Raw genomic sequence first — 22,725 nt, 5'->3', positions numbered from 1 at the left:
GAAAGATTTATTTTCTGTGCCAGTCTGTTTTTTGCATGCAAGTCTAATAGATGAGAAATTAAATGTGTAGGCGTTTTAAATTAAGCCGAAAGTCTTGTTTTCAGAAACCGTGTTCATCCATGTTGTAGAGAAAATCTCGAGCTTCTACAAATAAATGGTTTTAGTATCTACAGTGTTGGTATATTTACCCCACCAAGCAACCTTAAGAAAAAAATATATATGGATATATACTGGAAAATATAATGCAATATTTTAATTAATACTTTCCATATATTTTTTATTGTATTTTTCAATATATAAAAAGCTGCAAGTCCTTGTCTCTTATTCAATGTATTATTATATTAACAATTTTTATTCTATACCATTTAAAATATATATTAAATGAGTTTATATACTGACAGTTAATATATAGGAAAATATATTTTCGTTGCGTAAAGGCGTATACTGTACATGGGTAATCCTATTCTCATGACTAATTGTTTATTTACTGTAGCTCCCATTGGCACTTGAGATGCAACAGAGAACACACAGAGCATAAACACCTCTTGGCACCTGTGATGTATGGGCACCATGATGTGAGATGATCGTAAACCAACTCATGAAGCTTTAACACACATACTGAGGAAATGGAGCATGAGCGAGGAGCATTCATGGCACATTTGATACCTCTGGAGCGCGGCTCACGCTCCCAGTGTCAACGCTGTAACCTGTTAATATGGCAGAGAGCCAAATGAAGTGAGGTGAATCTATCACAAAAATCCTAGACGGGCTTTCTTGTAACTGGTCTTTTAATGAATTCACTAGTCTATACTGTCCTACCAGAAATAATGGTAAATTATTTTGGTTGTGAATTACAATGGGGAGGCACTGTATGGAGGAGGAATGGGGGTAAAAATGAAATAATGATTGACAGGACTGAATGATCAGGCTCCTCCCATATACGGTTTGAGAAATACATTTTCTAATTTCATTAGAAATAAAATACTTCGACGTGACCTACTATTGAATTCAGTTCAACAAACATATCTGTATCAACACTTTTTTAATTTTTTATAACTGGTTCTCAATTGTAAACAATTGCATTTGGTGGCTAGAAAGGGAGAAACATGTTAATCATATTGTTGTCTGTGCAGCGCACGTTATGTTTTTCAGGTTAATAGCTAAGACTGCGATTAGCATTCTCCTCCCAACTCTTTCTCTTGGCATGCAAATCTGCTTCCACAAATGCTATTATACTGTATAACTGGGTTACTTGCGGGTATGTTTTCTCTCAACTCTTCTCTTCAGATCACAGTGGGGTGTCTTCCCATAGACAGAGACCAGGAAAAGCTACCGAATCTCCACGCAGCTGTGTTGCCATTACCTCAGATTAGGAGCAGCCAAGTCTCCACAGGCTACGCTGGTGAGTGTGTAGTTTCAGTGTAGATTTATTGGGATACAGAGTTTATGTACTGCCTTAGGCATCTTACGATGTTCTGTCACTACACATATCACATTCAGAAAGGATATTTGGCTAAAACGTTGCTCAGTTTTTCCCTACAAGTAGGACAAATTCAACCTAAAAGTATTATTATAGAAACAATAAGGCCAGTTTCACACTGCAGTGTTTCTGCTGTGTAAGAGACTTACAGCTCTATGGAGAAAATAAAGTGATTTCTGATTTACCGTATAGATTTGGTTCCATTATTAATGGCTGTACATTAAAAAATGGTTATTGGAAATAAGCTATGAAGAATACATCTACACAGAATGGAACCGAATCCCCAAAGTAAAGCTACTGTATAGACTTCCCAGATTTAGACTTACATTGTTTTTATCTGTCACTGTAAGAGGAAGTTGCATAAAACCAGACAGATTCAAAATTATATTATATTTAGATATTACAAATTTTAATATATTTAAAATTCAATTATATTTTATAAATATTATACTGATGAAATGTGCAACAAAAATACAAAAAGAGAACTGCATCAAGACTACAGGCTGTATCGCATGCTTGCACAGGCAGTGTGAAGGAAGAAACCGGAAAAAGCTTTCTGTAATGTATTCAGTGTAAATGGTAGAGTAATACGCTTTTAAAGGGGTCACATGACACGGCTTAAATGAATATTAAAGTTTGTTTTAAATGTAATGCAATGTGTATACACGATTATAAAACGCGGTCTTTGTCAAATACCAGGAACTGACATATATTTGTGGGGGTGTGGTTTCACGGGGCGTTTCAGGCAGGTCTGGCCAATGAAACAGATTGGAAAGTAGAAGTGATGGGAAAAAACAGCCTGGTTTAGCATGCCAGCCATATAGGCTCTTGACAGAAGCACAGAGCACTGGCACGACTGTCTATGAATAGATTTTTCCCAGAGTGGAGGAGGTTTGTTTAAATGCCTGCATGTCTACATGGAACTTTGCTAAAATGAGAAAGAAAATGTTGGCTTAAAATAGACCACTGTGTTTGGATTTTAATCCATAGATGCTCTGGTCATATTCCAGGTAATTCAGGTTTCTCTGGGAGAAAGAATGAATGGAGTTTTTCATCAGTAACGCACATCTTGTAAGCCAATATGCCATGTTAAGCATCAGCCTCAAATTTTACTGTAAGGAATCTGATAAATGATAAACTAAAAACAAAGTACAGTTTATTCATAAAAGCTTCTCCATGTTAATAATGTTTGAGAAATGACTTTCAGTCTCAAGCTACTAATCCTTGAGAGCAGAATTCAAATTTCTATGTGGTATTTTCAACTCCATCAGACGAGTGAATGAGGATTGATTGAGGTAAATAACCAATTAATTTGTTTATATCCAGAATGATTACTTATTAATCAAACCACACCAGCTTAATCTTACTCATCATTTCATAATCTCTGATACTGAAGCTCAACTTTTGCTATTTCTATAAGTGACAAAACAAAAGAAACTCAATAAAAAATGTAAGGCTGTTGTTTCTATAAGAAGGCTCCCTGACACATTTGTATCTGCATTACTAGAACATCCCTTTACATGTATGTAAGAGTGATACGTGTCCCTTTATTAAAAATTATCCTTACACTATCCAAACCATGTTGTCATTTCAAACCTTTATGACTTTCTTTCTTTTGCAGATCACAAAAGAAGGTATTTTGAAGAAAGTTGGTATCAACTACAGCAGGAAGAAAGGGGAAAATTGCGACATCCTGACACACTCAGTAACACTCGGTATAAGATACATGTGCAGTAAACATTTTGTCTCTGGTATGGCAAATATCCAAATGTGTATGTTTTATATTTCTGTAGGCTAAGCTCTGAGCTCTAGCATTTTGACAGTATGCAACATGTTAGAATGAGGATAAAGCAGAAAGCTATGCAGTGACATCATGTTTGTGAGTGCTAATATTAGCTGATTTTTAATAACAATTAGCAGTTTTCGATCGTTTTAGTCCTTTTTGATCGACACCTTATAAAAACGTAGTTCTGAGATTTTATCTTACTGTACACCTTACTGTGTGGCACCTTAAGACATTTTTAGTTGTTATAAGTCAGAAATGAGAAGGAGGCAGCTTCCCACAATAGAAAGTCAATGGAGAGGGTTGGATTGTTTCCACTTCCAGATGGGCGTGGCTTTCGGTATGGATATAAAACCAATGCAAGTCAATGGGTACTGCCATTGTTCCGCTGCCAACATTCTTCACAATGCGTTTTCAAAGGGCCAAAGCTTTCAAGCGCAACATCGGGCAAAAGGGTGTGTCTTCCCTGTGCCATCAGACTTGCAACTATTTTCTCTGTAATAATGAACATCCCTAAGTACCTCAGAGTCAAAAGTCAAAAACCTTCTAAAGTATTGCTAAGACACATGGTTGTTACAAAATGACATGAGGACATCCAGTTGAGGGTGTTCTGGTGTATGAGTAGCATTGAATTCTGGTTCAAGCTAATTCTGATACCCCTGTACAGCAATACGCCATTAGCTGGCTTTTACGGGTGTCATATTTACAGGTGTCAACTCCCTCACGGTCGACCTTCGGCCACACAAAGATAATGAAACATAACGCAAAGTCCAGGCCTGGTACTCTCTCGCCTTTCACACTTGTAACTCCTGCTTTTATGCTTCCGAAGCTTCTCCGTTAGAGATGCGAGACCGGTGCATGCCCAGCTGACGCTCATTATCATTGGCGTCATCGGCCTTGCGCCTTTTTCCCTTCACGGCTCTCTTCCCACCCTGCTCGTCACAGTAATGTTTAGATTTTTTACTTCCAGTAGACCTTCGCAAAGAATCAATAGTAGTTTTATTTAAATTGAATACAATTATTATACAATAAAATATTCATATAAATTAGATGTTAAATAAAGATTTATATTATAACCAAACACAGGCAGGAAGTTAACTTCCGGCCAGGTGTATGCGTCCGATGAAAATAAAAATAAATTAGATACAAATATATATTTAATAAGAAAATATTCAATTTAACTTTGAAAAGGTAAAGGGAATTCTTAATTTAGTTGAATGGCAACCCTATAGCTCATAAACATCTCTTCCAGTGTGGTTTTGAAGACATAATAATGTCATTATATTCTAGCCAGCAAAGCACTTTTTCATTATGAATGTTCGCACCAATTCACACCCTGTCTAAGCGAGACAACTGAATGTCACGTGCTGACAGATGATGAGCATTCCATAAGATGTCTATAGTCTCTCAAGACCTTGGCTTCAGCGTTCCCTGAGGATGGAATGCCATTGAGAAAATGTCCCTTTCCATCTTTATATTCCATCTGCATGCAGCACACTATATCTCTTTATCTAGCCAGGTTGATGCATTCGCATGTATGTTGAGCTGCTGACAATTCTGATAAAGCCTCTACCATCAAACACAATCTGCCAAGTCCTTGCGCCCACCCGATTAACCTCCAAGCTGCAGATGTGTGTGACTTCGCTGTAGGAAAACCATACACCTCCTCATAAGTTCAACCCCAGCCAGCACCTCCTGATAAATATATATACATCCAATCCAGTGTCACAAAATCAAACCCCAGGAGTGACAAAGTCATCCAAATGCAATGTGTGAGACTGACAGCATGACGAGACATGAACACTGTGTTAAAAATCTACGTTATCACCTAATTATAGAACAAATAGTAGGCTACGATTGCCTAAATGTGAATATGAACTTGTTTTCTTGGCAGTGTTTAAGAAAATTAAATTTTCTGTTATTTTGAACTGCTTCTCCTGTTTTCAAGTAAATGCAAATATAAACAATGTTCTTATTTGAAATTTTGGAGAAATATTGTGAGTAGTTCACAGAATGACACAAAAAGGATAATTTTATCTTAGCAAATACCAATAGTAAATTGAGAAAAACTGAAAATAATTTTGAAATGATGCCTTAATTTTTTTCCCTGCAGCTATAATACAGTATATCCACTCCATATTACAGTTAGCTCTGTGAAGAGGTGCATTAGCACTAAATCCATCGTAGCCATTTAGACTAAAGCCGACCAAATGCCACACGTGTTCCAGCTGTTCATAACATAAACCTGACAGCAGGAGCTTACTGTCACCAGCCAGGTGTGAGATGACTGACAGAGTCAAAAGAGAATGAAGGGAAATGGAGAGTGGAGACTTTTGCTTAAAATGCCTTTTGTAGTACATGGACACCCATGATTAAATAGATCTGTTCTGATGATCCACTTCTAATCTTTATAGCCTTCTGGGCCACATGCCTCTCAATCATTCATAAAAGTATGGATTTGTACTGTATTTGAAGTAGCCTACAGTATAGGTCATGAGCTGCACACACAAATTATCTCATGTTTTGTACAGGGACAGGCCCCTAATTCTTGCAATATTATCAAGACTCTATACAATACTCAGCCTCTTGCACAAAGTGCCTGTGGAAAAATAAAGGTATTTAGTCAAGACATGGCTTACATAAATCTGTTAGAGATGTTGAAAACTCAACCCACTAGTTTTACAGTTCAAACAGTTCGTGGCCACGATAGACTACCATAATAAGAAAATTTGCTTTATAGACTTTTATGAACACAAAAGAAGAGATTTTGAAGATTTGAAGATTTTTTGGGGCATTTTCGACTACCATTGTAATTTTCAACAGTGTTCTAGGTGCTGGTGTGTTTTGGAGAAACCACTGTCCAGCAGCCTAATCTTAAATAGAAAGGACCCGTGCCTGCAAATCTGGTAAATGTGGAAGGCGAGGCCCAGCAGGTTGCCGCACAGATATCCGCTATGGAGACACCGCTAGACCATGCCCAGGAAGAGGTGACACCTCTAGTAGAATGGGCTCTAATTCCCGTGGGACATTGAATGCCCACAGAAGAATATGCCAGTGCGATAGCCTCAACTATCCATTTAGACAGTCTATGCTTCGAGACCGGGGACCCTCTGGTGCGTCACCGAAGCAAACAAAAAGCTGTTCCAAACGCTTGAAAGGGGCGGAACGCTAAACATATATTTTTAATGCTCTGACTGGACAGAGCAGGTTCAGTTCCGGGTCCTGTTCGGAGGAGGTGAGCGCGGAGAGCTGTGCTCTGAAAGGAGTAGAGAGCACCTTAGGTACATAGCCATGCCTTGGTTTGAGGACTGCCTTGGAGTCGTTAGGCCCAAATTTAAGACAGGAGGGGCTCACAGGGAGTGCCTGTAGGTCGCCCACACGCTTTACCGATGCTAGCAGTTTTAAGCCTTAAGGAACAGAGGTCCACAGATTGCAGAGGCTCGAAGGAAGAACTCTTCACATCGCTCAGGACCATGGGCAGAGCCCATGTGGGAACAGTAAGGGTTGAGGGGGCGAGGGGGATGTAGCCGCCTGGAGCCCTTCAAAAAACGAACGATCAAGTCGTTGTTGCCCACTCCTTTGCCCGCAATGTGGACATGAATAGCTGAAATGGCTGCCACATAGACCTTGATCGTGGAAGTGGAACGGCCCTTTTCCAGCAACTCTTGTAAGAAGGACAGTATTAACTATATCACAGGACACCGGGTCTGGGCCGCGTGCTGTACACCTGGCCGAGAAGATGGACCATTTGAGGGTATAGAGCCGTCTAGTAGACGGAGCTCTAGCCTGAGATATCGTGTTCAGGACACCCTCTGGGAGGACCGTAGGCTCCCATCGAGAGGCAAAAGGTGCAGAGCCCACAGCGCCGGCTGGGGGTGCCGGATAATGTTGCCTGCCTTAGAGAGGAGGTCACATCGTAGACTGGTTTAAAGTTTTACTTTTCACAAGCCAATGGCCGTGCAGTTTTCACTGTGCTATTGATAAAAGCTTCAATCTTCGGAGAAAAAGGAGTTTTCCCCATAGCGCTCTGCTACACAGTACGAGTGAAGTATCGATAGGGAACCTTGCAACATGATGTGCTTTTTTGAGGTTAAATAGTTTCAAAAGGATGATAACAGACAAGTGCACGTCAATGAGAAAACTACACTTTATCTCCTGCGAAATGGGAAAGGTGGTAGCATCGTCCTCTTCAAAGCATGCCACCTGACCTTACTCGGCGAGCCCTTGATTCCTATCTCCGGGAGCCTGACCCTCGTGTTCATACCAGCAATCAACGGTCGTGCACAGAAACCGATACCCCAGTGAAGATGCTCCTATACAGAGAAAATACCAGGCTGTGTTAAGAGGAGAAATAAGAACACCCATGAAGGGCTTCTGTGGAGTCTTGCTGAATTTCAGGGTCTTTTATTTGAGATGGCATACTGAGAACACATGCATATTTCTCTCCTTCAAAACACAATGGAACGGGCTTGCCTCCGGTGTCATAAACTCGCTCAAACTCTGGGGGAACATGACGTACTATTCTGCTTTCTTAAAGCACTGTTTCATACAAAGGCAGAGAGTCTCCAAACTACATTTGCTATCTCGCAGCTTGAGAAATTGAACCAGTTGCAGTTTAGTAGGCAGTAAATGAGGGCTGTTAGTCATACTTGCATTTCAAGTATAATTTAGGGTGTAATCATTTCATATCAGCCCCATAGCGCTCAACTTGATGCATTCCACTGTTATGCATTTCTACAGATATTTCAGAGTAGAAAAGCACTATGGAAGGTACATTTACATTTATTCATTTGGCAGACGCTTTTATCCAAAGTGACTTACAAGTAGTTTTCTACAGTGGCACAATACTGCAGAGCAATCAGGGGTAAGGTGTCTTGCTCAAGGGCACTTCAGTCATAACCTGCTGGCACTGAGATTCGAACCGGCAAGCCTCTAACCACCAGGCCACAGGGACTTTGGTCCTGATTCACTAAACATAGCAAAATAGCACGAGAGCGCAATAAAAAAAATGGCAATGGGAAAGGAAACTTCTCTGGGTGATTTACTAACAAGGCACATTAAAAAACACAGACAAAATATTTCATTCTCGTAATGACCAACGCAATCTACTAAGAGCTGCATAAATTAGCACCGGGTTTAAGACATGCTTTTTGGGGGCATTAAATAAAGCCGTTTTAATAATTTGCCATTAAATAAAACCGCAAATACCAGAACATTGACCAGCCAAACCTTAGTAAATTTAATTGTGTGATTCATTTAAAAACTCTCCTCTAAAAACTCTCATGCCAAAGGGGCGTTTGTGCTGCTGCAAGGTGTTAGTACATCTCGCCCCTCATCTAGTATCCTGCTAAAATTAATCAAACAATCGTATTGAAGGTCTCCCGAAACCCCTCTCTTAATTCCACTGTGTCTCAGAAATTAAGAAATGATTTTTTCAGATATGATGGGTTCACATCATCCTATAGATCAGGATCAACAGTTCACCTGCTATAATTTATTCTGACTCACAGTTCAAGTTTTATAATAGTAAAAATAAATTTTGAAGCCGTCGTGTAAATTAAGTTGACCCATTAATATGCCCATACTTCACTTAGCCACATCTGGCAATCTGTCAAATACTGAGTAACGTCTCCAGGTTTGAGAAGCTAAGGGCCGTCATTCACTCCCGGTGAGCCTCGAATTAATGTTATCTGAAGGATTATCTGAAAGGAGCAGCTTCAGACGGCTCTTCTACTGACCTTCACTTATTTCTTTCTGATACAACGATTTCTATTCCGGTTCCCTGCAGATTTTTGCATAGATACGCACAAGAATATTTTAGCAGCGGGAGGAAAACCTGATGGTTTATCTGGAAACGTCCATCTTCTCTGTTTATTCAAAAAGTCTTGACATTTCCTTTCAGTTTCCAATCGTGTTTGGCTTGAGAAAAGCAGTAGTCTTTGTCGTTTTTAGAGTTTGACTGGAGACATTTATTTAGAAATGATGAAAAACGGCTAAAATTACAAAGAAAGACTGAGAAGGTCAAACATGTTTTCTTTAACATATTTGGAAACAGCAGGGACTCCTTGTTCTGGAGGTGCTTAAACTGACCTAAAACAAATCTAAAATATGAAACGTGAGTAATGCGGGTGAGCTCATCATCCACCGCAGCTGTCAAAGCTAATGGCAATGTTAATTGGTTATACATGGTGGGGCTTAACAGACACTGAAATGAATAAAGAACATTACTGTACAGAGGTACCAAACTAATCCCAATACTAAATCATCACAGAGGCATTTGAAAAGGTAAATATGCAAAGGATAGTGTTTGGTTAATGGAACAAACATCAGCTCTATAAATCAGAAAATAGGGCACAAAATGGAAAAATTGCTTTCTGGGAGTAGACAGACAGACCACGGACACTAAAGGCAGTAAGATGTCAATGGAGGCTTTAGGGAGAGATAAATCAAAGGCAAAGTAATGCTTAATGATTGTAAATGTATCTATTTTTTCTCCTTTTCCCAGGCCTGGAAAATCAATACACGCAATGAGATGCGCATTCATAGCTTCGCATTAGGATTCACAATCTATATTTGACATGGCACCTCTTAAAGGTGTAGCTAAATCTACTGTGTGTAATGTACAATTACTGTGCCAATAAAATCTAACCCATAGCTCAAATCCTGTTTGTGACTTTTCATTAAATCTTACAGAGGAAGCCTTTTAAAATCGTCCGGTGTGCGTTTAACAGATACAAACTAGGTAAAGGACAAGTGAGTACGTCTGTTGGCAAGAATCTTCAATGCAAATGTGTGCACTGCACATGTCAATCAATTTAGCTTCTCAGACAGAGTTGATTCTCTGTCTATTGTTATTAGTTAGGTCTTACTGCAAAAGACAACATGCTTTATATAGCAGTGGCCATGCAAAGGTGATGTTAATCTTTGCCGTCCATAACATCCCTCACAAATTCAGGAAGGTTTTTAGTCCCTCGATTGATATCATTCACATGATTTCATGTATTAAATCATGTCTTGTTGATAGAGAACTAAAGGAGACATCCATGCACAAAATCCTCCTTAATAACCGTTGTATTCCATTTATTTATGTGCATTTTAACAAAAAGGCTTTCTATTGTATTTTTATTTATTAATTTATGTATTCGCATGTAAATGTGTGCTCTAAATCACTGTCATAGTCGGTATTAAGTCCAAAAACACTTTAAAGAAGATATTTCCATGTGCATGCCAAATGTATGGCAGGAGTTCAACTTTAAGGTGATCTTACTACTACATCTCAACTAGACTACAGTAGTTTACTCAGTATTACATTTATAAAGTCTTGCACTTGTATAAAGATTACATTAATATTGGTGTTTATCTATTTATTGGTTTCTGAGAATGTGTTTGATGCAGATACTATAGTGAATACATTTCTTCCAATGTTGATGAATAGATGTGCATCTGAAATATCAAAACAGAATTACATTGAAAGATAAATAAATAATACATAATTTAATGCAATAGATAAATCATGCGAATAAGCGATATCCATACTTTTTATTTATAAAATTAAACCGCATGAATAAAATGAATCATTTTTATTTGTTTTTATCAACAGTAAACCACGAAATAAAATGTAAAGCCTTCACAGCTGTGTCTGTCTTTCCCTGCCGAGAAAATGTGCTGCTTGTTCTCATGAGAGGCTTAACACCACTGGCAGCTACACTAAGAGAAAATGTCTTAGTGACGTGAGAGTGAAAACCGAATCACACCACTTTGAACATATTGGTGTGAATAGGGAAAAAAGGCATCTGTACATCAGCACAAGCTCATTCCTCTGTCAATCTTACACATAAGAATATGTTCCTCTTCACACAGTGTTTAAATACAAATTAATTGTGTTATAAAATGTAAATTTTATGTGCTGATAATGTACTGTGTGGATTGCATAAAAAGACGCTCAGTCAGCCACCAGCAATACGTGTTATCCTGTTTTTCCACATTAAGAAGCGAGAAGCCAGGAAAAGACTTCTGTTTTGAGGCTGTGACTTGGCACTCGAAAGGAAACTTGGAAACAACTTGTGTCGTTTTATACAGTTCTATAATAAATGCATAGAAAAGCATCTGGTGCTGTCAGCCAAATAAAGCACAATACTGAAATTAATGAATCACTTCATGTAGAACTTAAGAAATGTAATTTGGTGCCTTTCATAAGAGATTTACAGAATGAATAGAACACGATTAAGTAAGACACAGCTGTTTAAGGTAGAGTACACCCCAAAATATAAATTCTGTCATCATTTACTCAGATGTATTGAAGAATGTTGGTTGCCAAACAATGGCAGTACCCATTGACTTGATATTGGTTTTGTGTCTGAACAACAGAAGTGAACTGGTAACCTGGTTGTTCAGCTACTAACATTCATCGAAATATCTTCTTGTTTAAAATGACTGAAACGATGACAGAATTTGGGTGAAGTATCCCTTAAAAGTCAACTGTGACCTAAAACCAACATAATATGACAAAATATATAATTCAAGCATTTGATAAATTGTCCAGAAATGTCCATTTGCATTCTTAATACAGCATGTTTGCTTTTAATTAGCCTTAACAGAGGTGATGTAACACAGCGTTTCTGTCTCAGTATTATCCATCACAGCTGTTTGTTGAGAAAAAAGTAATTTCATACACAACACGCTTCTTTGGCCACAACCACATTTAAAGGATAAAATAAGGAAACGTCTAAAGCCTTTTATTTAAGACATTTGGGAAGATATGATTTTGATAACATAAAACAATTTGATAAATATGTTAGAGAGACTAAATGCCTGAAGAAAGTTCAGATTTGTACAACATGTTGCGTGAAGCACTACCTGATAAGACTCTAATGCCACATTATCTCCAAGTAATAGAAACGTCCTGGGAGGTTTAGATAAGAGAGTTTTTTAAGTTGTTTTAGTTTTTTTGCTAAAAATGCAAGCAAAATCGACTAAACTTACATAAATGTTTATGGGAGAATAACATGCTTTTAAAAGGAACAAGAAAATGGATCCCATAGCTTTTGTTGTGGACATCAAAAACCGTGTGACCAATCAAACTTGATAGTATTCTGGCACAAAATCACCTGTCACCTGAGGCAGGTCCAATTAGACAAATGCCAACATGTGGAGGTCTTGTGAAATGCCCTCATACTTCAAAACCATTAGGAAGGCAAAGAAAACATGACGAGGACTGCATAAAATACGTGTTCACAATGTGTTTTACGCTGAGTTATTGCCTCAGATAAATTTGCTATTCGCTTAAATATTGGTTACGAAATATCCCACCACCCCTTCACTGATGAACAATAATGAGAATGACAAACACTCACATGATGGCTGATTGGTGCGGTTACCTATTTTCTGCTACATGAATGTATTGCTGTGCTCTGTCATTAACCATCACAAACCATTTCAACGTTGCATAAAAGCTTCATAGAGTCCATTACACAACACATGGCAGAATGACAGTATCTCCACTAAGATTGCAGCCAATTTAACATGTATGTGCCATATTTCGTCCTATCTGAGTGTGTCCAGATGAGAGAGCACTACTGAAGCATATTACTGCGGTCATACACTGAGTATCTTTACATGATGTTCGTTTAGCTTTTCCCAGGAGGTTTCTGCATGATGATTACCTAAAGCTATACAGCAAAGAGGCATGTTCCTTAAGTGCAGTCAAAGACTTAATTACAAAATGCGTTCAATATGCTCTTTTATATGCTCGTGTACAGCATAATATAATTTAATCATTTAAAGGGATAGCACGTTAAAAAAAATACTGTTATCATTTACACAATTTTATGTTCACCTTCATCTCGGGAAAGCTATTAAATTGTTCTGTCTCTTCTATGACTTAAGCAATGCAATCACAAACCAGCACTGACGCAAAGACAGCAGTAAATTGACCAGACAGGGCCATGTGATGCCAAAACATTCCCTTTACACATAAGAGAGAGAGAGAGAGAGAGAGAGAGAGAGAGAGAGAGAGAGAGAGAGAGAGAGAGAGAGAGAGAGAGAGAGAGAGAGAGAGAGAGAGAGAATGTCAGTTCCAAACTATCCATACATTGCTTTCTGTCACCGTCCGCTCGCTTGCTTGCTCGCCTACCTAGAAAATAGAGAAAATCAAATAGGTTGCAAATGAGAACAGGCAGTAGTAGCCCACTAGAAAGAAAATGAAGTAAGATTATTTAGCACTGACCATTTGTGAGAGAGTGGGAGAGTAAATGATGGACAATTGGAATAAGAACAGATAAAAGTACAAAACCGGTCAAATGAATGACAGCAAGAAAGTGAATTAACACATGTGGAAATGAGAAAAGAAATAGTTCAGACACAAAGGAAGAGCCTGGTGTGAGATCTGCCCTCAGCATGGTTTATTTTAGAACCGTTGTTTTGTTTTACCCAATAATTGACCCAAAAGAGGACTAACAGTTGAATGATGATTTCTCTTGCTGTAATTTATCTTAAATGAGAAATTCTCGTGTGCAACGGAACAGGACATTCCTCATTTATGCATGCATATAAGTTTCATGTAAGGGCTTCATTTAGAAACGATAACCAGTTGAGTTTAATAAAAAATTATGAATCTTTGAAGGAAAGACTTAGAAACGTTGACTGAATAATACCAAACATAACACGTGACATTACTCGTGAATAGACTGGTATGTAATCTGAGAAAACTAAACTAAGAGATACAGTTTGGTTTTTTTAATAAACACGATGCAACTATTAAAAACATGACTGAATTCTTCTATGGTCAAGTCTAAAACATATAACATATGTCTTTAAAAATCCACTTTGTTCTCCAGATTGCTTCATAGAGGTCCATGATTGTACTTTAGCTCCACCTATTGATACCTCACAGCTCATAGACTTTAAATGCAGAAGAAGAATTGATGGAACCAACCATGAAACTGTGCATGCAACTAATCAGCCTGACTGACACACAGTTGCATTAAATATTTATTAATGTATCTGGATTTTGTCAGGAACGTCTTGTTTATGGTGATTTGATGAAGATCTGCCACAGAAATGTGAATCTGTCTGTGAAATTTAGGCTATAGGTTCAAAACATTAATATGGTATTGATCAGGTGCATCAAAGTAAGATTTTAATCATTCATTTCAATAGGATTTCAATCTTTGATACACTCAGTCAACATAAAAGATATCAAGGTTGTATTTTCACAAAAATGTTTTTAACATTAGGATTATTTCATGTAGAAAAAATGACATGTCATGTGCAAAACCATTAAGTGAGTTGAATATTCCTGTCTACATTCTATGGAAGCCTACAGTATTTAAAATTACAGTCGATTTGTCAGTTTAATGTTCAGCCATGTACTTACCAATAATTGATTTGAAGAGGGACTTCACTTTCAAAGGGAAGTAAACAATATTCAGTGCTTGACTTTATAATGCCGTTCAAAGCAACCATAACCTTTCAAGCATTTATTTCTAACAATGGTCAGTATCACCTGTAAAAATAGAGTCCCTATTCAATTATACTACAGCGAACGCCCCAGTCACCTAGATTATTACTTTGATCTCCAAAAGTCAATTATGCCTGGCTAAAGCATAGTTTTTCTAATGACCTCCACATAATATTTCAAGCATTGCGGACACACAAACACGGTCTAAGCACAGAGGAGGAGAGTCTGTAACACACAAGTGAGTAAAGCATGAACCATTATCTATATTAGCACGAAGATCTGAGACCACTCTACTGCTATATAGTAACTACATTAAATGCTTGTCTTTGGTCTATGGTCATTTGTTTCAGTGTTTGTTTTTCTTAGTTTCATGTGAGATGGTTAATATGGTCAGTTTGGGCTGGACAGGCTGACCCTGAATGTGAAAGCATGCAGATGTTCTACATAGGCAGTCAGTATCTAAAATAATTCCTGTATCCTTATAAATACATGTCTTTGCAAAATCTATCTTGGGACTTGAAGCATTGCTTTATGACACTTGTATGTTTGTCGTTTGTCATTTGTCACGTCAAGCATCGTCGTGTATTTTAAAATGAACTCAGAGTGTTAGTTTTAAGAAAACATTCATCACAATGCCGTCATTTAACAAATAGAACCTTGTCTTTTGAACCACTATCTGCACATCCGAACATATTTGATGTTCCACCTTTTCCAGTCCAATATTTTCTATTACTACATACAAGATTTATATATCAGCCAATTCCATACTCATACTCATACTCATACTCATACTCATACTCATACTCATACTCATACTCATACTCATACTCATACTCATACTCATACTCATACTCATACTCATACTCATACTCATACTCATACTCATATTCATACCCTTACCATACTGTTAGAATGAAAGTGGCATTCAACTGCAATTTTGAAGGTGACTGCAATCAGCATCCTATTACCATAGGACTTGACGTCTCATTTCTGAAGTATATTATAAGCACACATCATGCCTGGCTGGAATATACATTGTTGTTATGGAATTGGAAAACACCCCCGGTGATATCAAATAGTTTAAAGTATTTATTCTAAGAATTGTGAATATTCTTTCTAAATGAATTGCATTTGTAAATGTAGTGGCTGCAGCTCGACACTGGATATTTAAATTGCATAATTCCACAAGCCTATGACTTTATGTAAGCCTTTCATATTTACTATTTTACACTTTATTGATCAAGTTCAGCGTCATTCACGTATTTAACAATTAGGCTAATGAAAATCAAAGATCACAGCCAACAGACACAAAATTATTATTTCAATTGTAAGTAAATAATACATGCAATAATAAAAAACATGCGGATGATAAAAAAGAAGCATATTTTAGAATCATGTGCATCTTACCGTGTTGTGGACGGGAATGCAGCCTAAATCCGCTTTGCGCTTCACTTTCTCCAACTGAAATCCATCGTCTGGGACTTTAATAAGTGGGATGATTTTGCTGCATGTCGCGTTTCATTTATTCTGCTAAGAATATCCACTCGAGACACGTCACTGTTTTACGGCACCTAAGAATGTTTTCGTAGCGCAGACGCTGTTTCACTTCAGCAGCCGGTAATCCAAGTGCATCTAACTGCCGCTCATCTCGCGCACGGAGCATCTGAGCTCCTCCTAGAATGACTGACAGCGGCTCCATCACACTTAAAGAAACACTTCAGTCTGTTGCTCAAAACCTAATGAGGTGCCTCCTCCAACAGCGTTTTCTGACATCGTTGCATTCTCTTTCACTGGTGCTTGATTATTTGTTTTAAGGTTTATTTGATTTAAATGTCACAAAAGCCTGACTTTGCAGAAAGGACAAAATCTTTAGGGGTTACTGTCAACAAAAGTTTATTCTCATCTTCTCTCCAGCTCATGTAGCTCTTGATATTTGATATAATCTCTCACAGCATGTGAACTGAAGAACATTTAAAGGTTCTGCTCTAGTTCAAGGAACTGGAAAATCGATGTTAAAGTTTGAATGTGCAGTGACAAAGATTATCCTGAATGATGATATAGGATAAGATAAGCGGCAAATTTAAGGGGAAAAAACGTGTCAGTGCTTCTGTGATGTCCATAAAAGAAGAATCACAGGCTTTGATGACCTTTTAACCAAGGATTAACCTTAGTTAGTGATTTCATGCCTGTGTGATGAATTGACAAAATACTCATTTGTGTTTTTTTATAATTCTGGGGCCTGAAATTCAAATTTCAATATTTTGAGATATAATATGAGGAATATTTTAACGTAATATGAGGACTCTGAATTGCATTTTGTGATTTGGTGAATACACAATGTGATTGCTTTTGTAATCGTCTCTAAAACAATGAGATTTGGATGCACCAGGACATGAAACAAAGTCTCCTTTTCTCCTAAACCACCTACTTGCCCATCTGTGCATGCGTGTGTCATCTCACACATACGTACACTCTCAGACAGGAAGATGTGATGAGCATGAAGCTGCATATTTATGACATATTAAAACTTTTTGTGGAAGATGTTCTTTTAATCTCTCTGGCTCAGAGGGATTTATGGGTGCGCAGGTCCATCTCTGGAATTATCTCCATTTTGTACTGAAACCTTAATTTTATATGAAAATCCCTCTTCAGCAAACATAATGCATTTTAATTTTTGTTTATTTTACACCAAGGCCTAGTGGACAGCTATTTTAACATGAATTGTTTTAAGTTTAATGTTTAATAATTCCCTTATCTGATGTCCATTATCCTGTCTTTTCCCAATCCATATGCAGAAGAAATGCTTTTTTATGTCCAGGCCGGCTCGACAGAAAGGTTAAACACAGCAGGAAAAGCAAGGACAAGGACTTCCATACTTTCTCTCACAGCAGCTATCAGAGCAGAACACAAACCTGCTCATGCCCAAATATAGAAACCATACATTTCTCCACAGGAGGAAGAAAGCAGGTCAGCATCCTGTGTGTCGTTTAGGGTGGGATGCAGAAAAGTTCACATTATGTCTGTTTCATAACTGATCTCTATTGAACAATATTAGTTCCGTTTGGAGTGAGGCAAACATATGGTGAACCAAGGAGACCTTTCTCAGAGGTGGCAGAATATGTTTAAACATTGTGTAACAGACCCCTAAGAAGCCGATACTGTAAGTTGGTTTTCAATTATCTGATCCTAATCCATTTCATACTTTCTTCGTAATACTTTCATATGTTATTTCTTCGTGGAACATAAAAATAAGAAATCCGAGTAATCTCCATAATAAACCATTTGTGCTCGTCATCAGGTCTAATGTATGCTCAGAAAAACTTGGCATGTATTGTGCAATTTGTCACAATGCCACTTTCAATCCCTGAGCCAATGAGCAAATTACGGACTGGCCATGTTGTGTTCCAAGATTCCCAAAAACCTAACCGCCTTTTCTCTTCCTTCCACAAACTGGTAATCTCACAGTGGACAATGTATTAGATATTCAATGTTGTCCTTAGTGGTGTGAAATAATAATACAATCAAATTATAGTTTATCTAAAAGCTCAGTGCAGTGGCGAGATGTGTTCAGTGTTTACACCCAACAATGTCTTTTCAAAAGTCTTCACTAATAAACAATGTAGTAAAAATTTGGTCCAGTTGTCACAAGTTGTCTTTTTTCAATTATTGATTTGTATGATGATTTAAGACATGACCTAACATAATTTTAATCTCTTGAAAAAAAATTATTGTATTGGTTAAACAACAAAAAAAAGCTTCCTCTGGGGGACTCATTTGAAGGGAAGTAAAAAAATGGGCTATTTATATACATATATATGAGAAACTGTCCCTTTTTTCTAAATGTGTCAAGTCTGATTTACATAAGGCACTCTTTGTTGATTGACTGATTTATGCATTTATTTAATGGAGGTATCCTGCCATCTCTAAAATACCATTTTATTATGCTTGCAAATTCAGTTTTGCCCAGCATGCAACTTGCCAAACCTGCTGAGAGCCAACAAATTTCTTTTTAGTATAAAACTATTAACCTTTACAGACTTTAGCACAGTGTATGCAGTCTCTGCCAAAGACTTTAGATTGTTATCTAACTCATATACACAAGAGTCATTATTATTGTTATTAAAGAACAAGCTGCAGCTTGTCAGAAGTCATTCTTAATGTAAAGTCCAATTACAACAGGTCTCTTCTTAAACAGAGGTCTTGAAACTCATGGGATGATGTTGCCTACTGAATCAGGTATATTTCATGTCTTATTAAATGTGTGCAACCCTGTCTAAAATCCTAAATCAAAACTTTTGCTGCATAAATTGTGTTTGACAAAACAGCAAAGAACAGGAATGTAACATTACACTTTTTCTCTGTATGGCTTACAATTATGGTTTATAATGAAGTCAGTCATGCAAAAGAGCCTTACTAGAGTTACTGTAGCGCATTGGCCTATGAATATAACTCCACCTTGTGGTTGTTTTAATCAACCCAAATCTAGGGTCATGAGGTGGACTGAAGGTTGTTTGTAGAATAATATTAAATAATAAGTAAATAATAATAATTTATTTTTCGTTTGATTGATTTTGACCTGAACGAGGTTGTCTGTAAAATATATGCCACTGGGCACATTATGTCTATAGATTACAGATAACAATTATTTGTCCGACCAAATAAGTTGTCTTCTGTTCTTGATATATAATTACACCAGGGGGAGCTACAGTATAGATCCACATGTCCAGATGATAATACTAATTTACATTTATACATTTGTTACTAACTATGTTCAATCCCCTGGGATCGAAAACACGACCTTGACGTTGTAAGCACCATGCTCTTACCACTGAGCTACAGGATTTAGGATTTAGGATTTAGCTTTAAAATGCGAGGGTGTTTATACATTATGGCAAAATGATGATGGTGATGTTGTAAGTTATTTTTACCTGGAATGAATGTGATCATGATTAAATAATCAAAAATAAATTATTAATACAGATCAAAGTATTAAATAGTTGAATTTTGGATTTGACTATTTTAAAGGCACGAGACACAAATTATATAAATGATTTATTCTCAAATTATATAAATGATGTATTCTTCAAATTACATTGAATTAGGTCAAATTCTGTGTTTCATTACAAATAAAACAACAAGTCCATGGCAGCTTTCATTGAAATAGAAAATACTTTAAAAATGTATATAAAAATATCCACTCTGGTCATTGAGTTGCATGATAAACCATATGTTTTTCAAATGGCAGAGAAAATAACAACCTGCCATTTCTGACCCAACAGAGATTCATTTTTCATCTCTCATCTTATTCTCATTTTTAGTGTTGTTAACTTTCTGATATTATGAGATGATACTACATTTATAAAACATTGTCTTAAAATATAAAATATATAAAGTTAGTAAGTAATCGATGAGTAAGTTATGCTATATATTATGTCACATTTGAACAAACCAGTGAAAGACTTTGCAAAATACAAAATACTGTATTGTATTAATGCAATAAATTGCATATGCAAACAAAATCACTAAAAATATAAAACAAACTTGTTCCTTTCAAAACACATATAAGGTCATGTATAATAATGGATACAGATTCACATTTTGTTAAGTTTAGGAGACACTATTTGAAAAACCCCTGTGTAAAATCAGTGCAAATATCTTTGTGATGTGCGTGCCTTCATGAACGCTGTTTGGTTCTATTTCACCCTCCGTGGTGAGCCATTGTCCGTCTTTGTTTTTTAACTTTTATTCCTTTCTTTTTCTCAAGTGCCCCTGATAAACAAAGCATGTTATTAGACATTTAAACACAACCCTGTTTTATTGTCTTTGTGATAATCATTTTAATTTCAATTAATCTTAACAGGACCAAATTAATTGCTCTTACCGCACACGTCTATGCAGCTTTTCTTGGAGGTGAAGTTATTGTTGCTTCCTCCACACCCTGTGTATATAAACTCCTGACATGTCTTTGTAACCGAGTTGTAGTAATATCTTGGTATTGAAGCCGAGCACGTCCCTTTGTCCAAAACATCTCGGCAAATCACAGGAGTTGCTTAAAAACCAAACCACAATTATTTACTTTTTTTTGCAAAGAATTAACTAGAGATCCTAAAAGTGTTCTTTAAGATAAAGTCAGGGGCCATAGAGGCAAAATACTATATTTACATTTACACGGTAAAGATGGCCTTCAGTGATGTTTGTTAATGTTTGCTTGATGATTAGAAAAGATGAAAATAAAATGTCTTTATGTGTTTAAAAGATCTGTTCTGTGTTCCACATCCTTTTAATGATGCCATAGAAATGTTTTCAACCACCCATTATTAAGGTTGAAATACTTTATTGCTTGGAACTTTTTCATTGCTTTTTTATGTTTATCTGTTATTTATTTCATGTAGATTTTATCATATGTGATCTAAGGCCTAGATGCAAATGCTTCAATAAAATAATTTTAGAAATCTGTCTCTTTGTACTTACATTTTGAAGGCCTGCAGTATTCCATACACGTCTGAAAATTTTCAAAGTTGTTTTCATTGCCTTGGCAACCACCATAGAAGAAAGCTTCACACTCCATGGAGGTCATGTTGAAGAAAAAGTGCTTATGGAGGGCACGGCAGGGCCCCTCTTGCTTTTCAAAACGACAGAGCCGGGGAATTTCTGTAGTAAGCAAAACCAAACTCTTAAACCAAGCTGAAGTGAACATCTTTCACATTCATCACACAATGGTATAACAGTACATTCTTAATTAACATAACAGTGCAAAGTCACACTGTTCGTGGTGGACATGATGAAGGGAAAAGGCATTTCCATCGTTAAAAGAAATAATACAAATTCTAGTGGATTTCATTACAAATACCATATTACAAAATTCATGTAGTTTGTTTTAGGCCATATTCCATGATATTCTGTCCCATTTACCAGGCAACAACCCACCAAGAGAATCACTTTACCACTGAAGACCCACAGGCCAGAGCTGAATGTAGGCTACACTTCAAATGAACGTACTTGGTATCTTGAAACATGTTTTCTGACATTCCATAAAGCTTTTGAAGTTGTTTAAGTTTCCTCCACAGCCGCTGTAACTGAATTCTTCACACTTTTGAGTAATTGTATTGTAGTAATAGCTAGTTATATCGTCATTGCATCGTCCTTCTTCAACTGGCAACAAGCAGACCTCTGTGAAGAACAAATTACGCGTTAAAAATAATGAGAAATCTGAAGCCATCGTTGTTAAAAAATAATTCATATATAGGCTCGGCCTATTTTCACGTGCAACTCTTATTATCCATCTACAATAGAAACAGTCAATATTAACAGCTTTTGCACATCTTTACGCGTTGGAGGGAACTGTTAAAAAGAACACAATGTTATCTTTACCTTTGGGGCGATACCCGACGGCGCTGTGCAATACAGCAATAACAAGCAAAAGACCTCCGAGCAAATCGCACACCATTGTGTTAGACGTCTGAATCCAAGATGACAAAGCGAGTAGTCTGTTTAACTTGATTTCTCACAATCGTTGCCTTTATAAACGGAGAAGTTTTCCGGGGAGGAATTGGAAGGGCGGGCTGTATCATGAGCATTCCACGCACTACTACAGAACATTGCGCCTATTCCCAACAATGAGAAATAATTCATATAATTCATATCGAATGAGCTCATCGTTACATCTAAAAGATTTACATCATTTAATCAAGACATCACTTGTTTGGGGTTCTTCTGAAATCTTATTTTCCTTCTTTCTGAAGTTCAGTTCGTTCACCATCCGCCCATACTATTATGTTTTTAAATAACTATATCACAATGATATTTTGTCTTCATTTTATTCGTCAATATATTTACCAATCATTATTCAAAATGGGAGTTTTAAATTTTAATTTTTCCCTCATGTGACTGAAATAACCCTTTTTTGACGAAAACTGTCATACCTTCAGTGATAATAATGAATGATGTGATGTGACAGATTATAGAATATTTATCGTACCCTGTAATACTTTCTGTGTCCTCTTG

At 37.0% G+C, this 22,725-nt stretch overlaps 2 protein-coding genes across 2 annotated transcripts in view; both read right to left on the bottom strand.

Moving 5' to 3' along the window:
- The window catches only part of calcr (calcitonin receptor), a 37,725-nt gene extending 21,343 nt beyond the window's left edge, over nucleotides 1-16,382 (bottom strand). The window contains exon 1 of the mRNA XM_079484126.1: nucleotides 16,129-16,382. The gene's annotated coding sequence lies outside the window, so the exon portion shown is untranslated. The remainder of the gene's footprint in view (nucleotides 1-16,128) is intronic.
- A 3,374-nt stretch (nucleotides 16,383-19,756) lies between these two features.
- On the bottom strand, nucleotides 19,757-22,336 carry tfpi2 (tissue factor pathway inhibitor 2). The gene is made up of 5 exons (XM_079484761.1): nucleotides 22,093-22,336; nucleotides 21,721-21,891; nucleotides 21,193-21,372; nucleotides 20,603-20,770; nucleotides 19,757-20,490 (listed from the first exon to the last, which is right to left on the bottom strand). Exons 1-5 carry the CDS (start codon nucleotides 22,166-22,168, stop codon nucleotides 20,420-20,422), a joined length of 666 nt encoding a protein of 221 aa, XP_079340887.1. The 5' UTR covers nucleotides 22,169-22,336; the 3' UTR covers nucleotides 19,757-20,419.
- Nucleotides 22,337-22,725: the final 389 nt, after the last annotated feature.

This window comes from Barbatula barbatula, assembly GCF_947034865.1.
Source record: "Barbatula barbatula genome assembly, chromosome: 21".
Lineage (NCBI taxonomy): Eukaryota > Metazoa > Chordata > Actinopteri > Cypriniformes > Nemacheilidae > Barbatula > Barbatula barbatula.
This window is presented reverse-complemented; position numbering and strand designations above follow the sequence as displayed.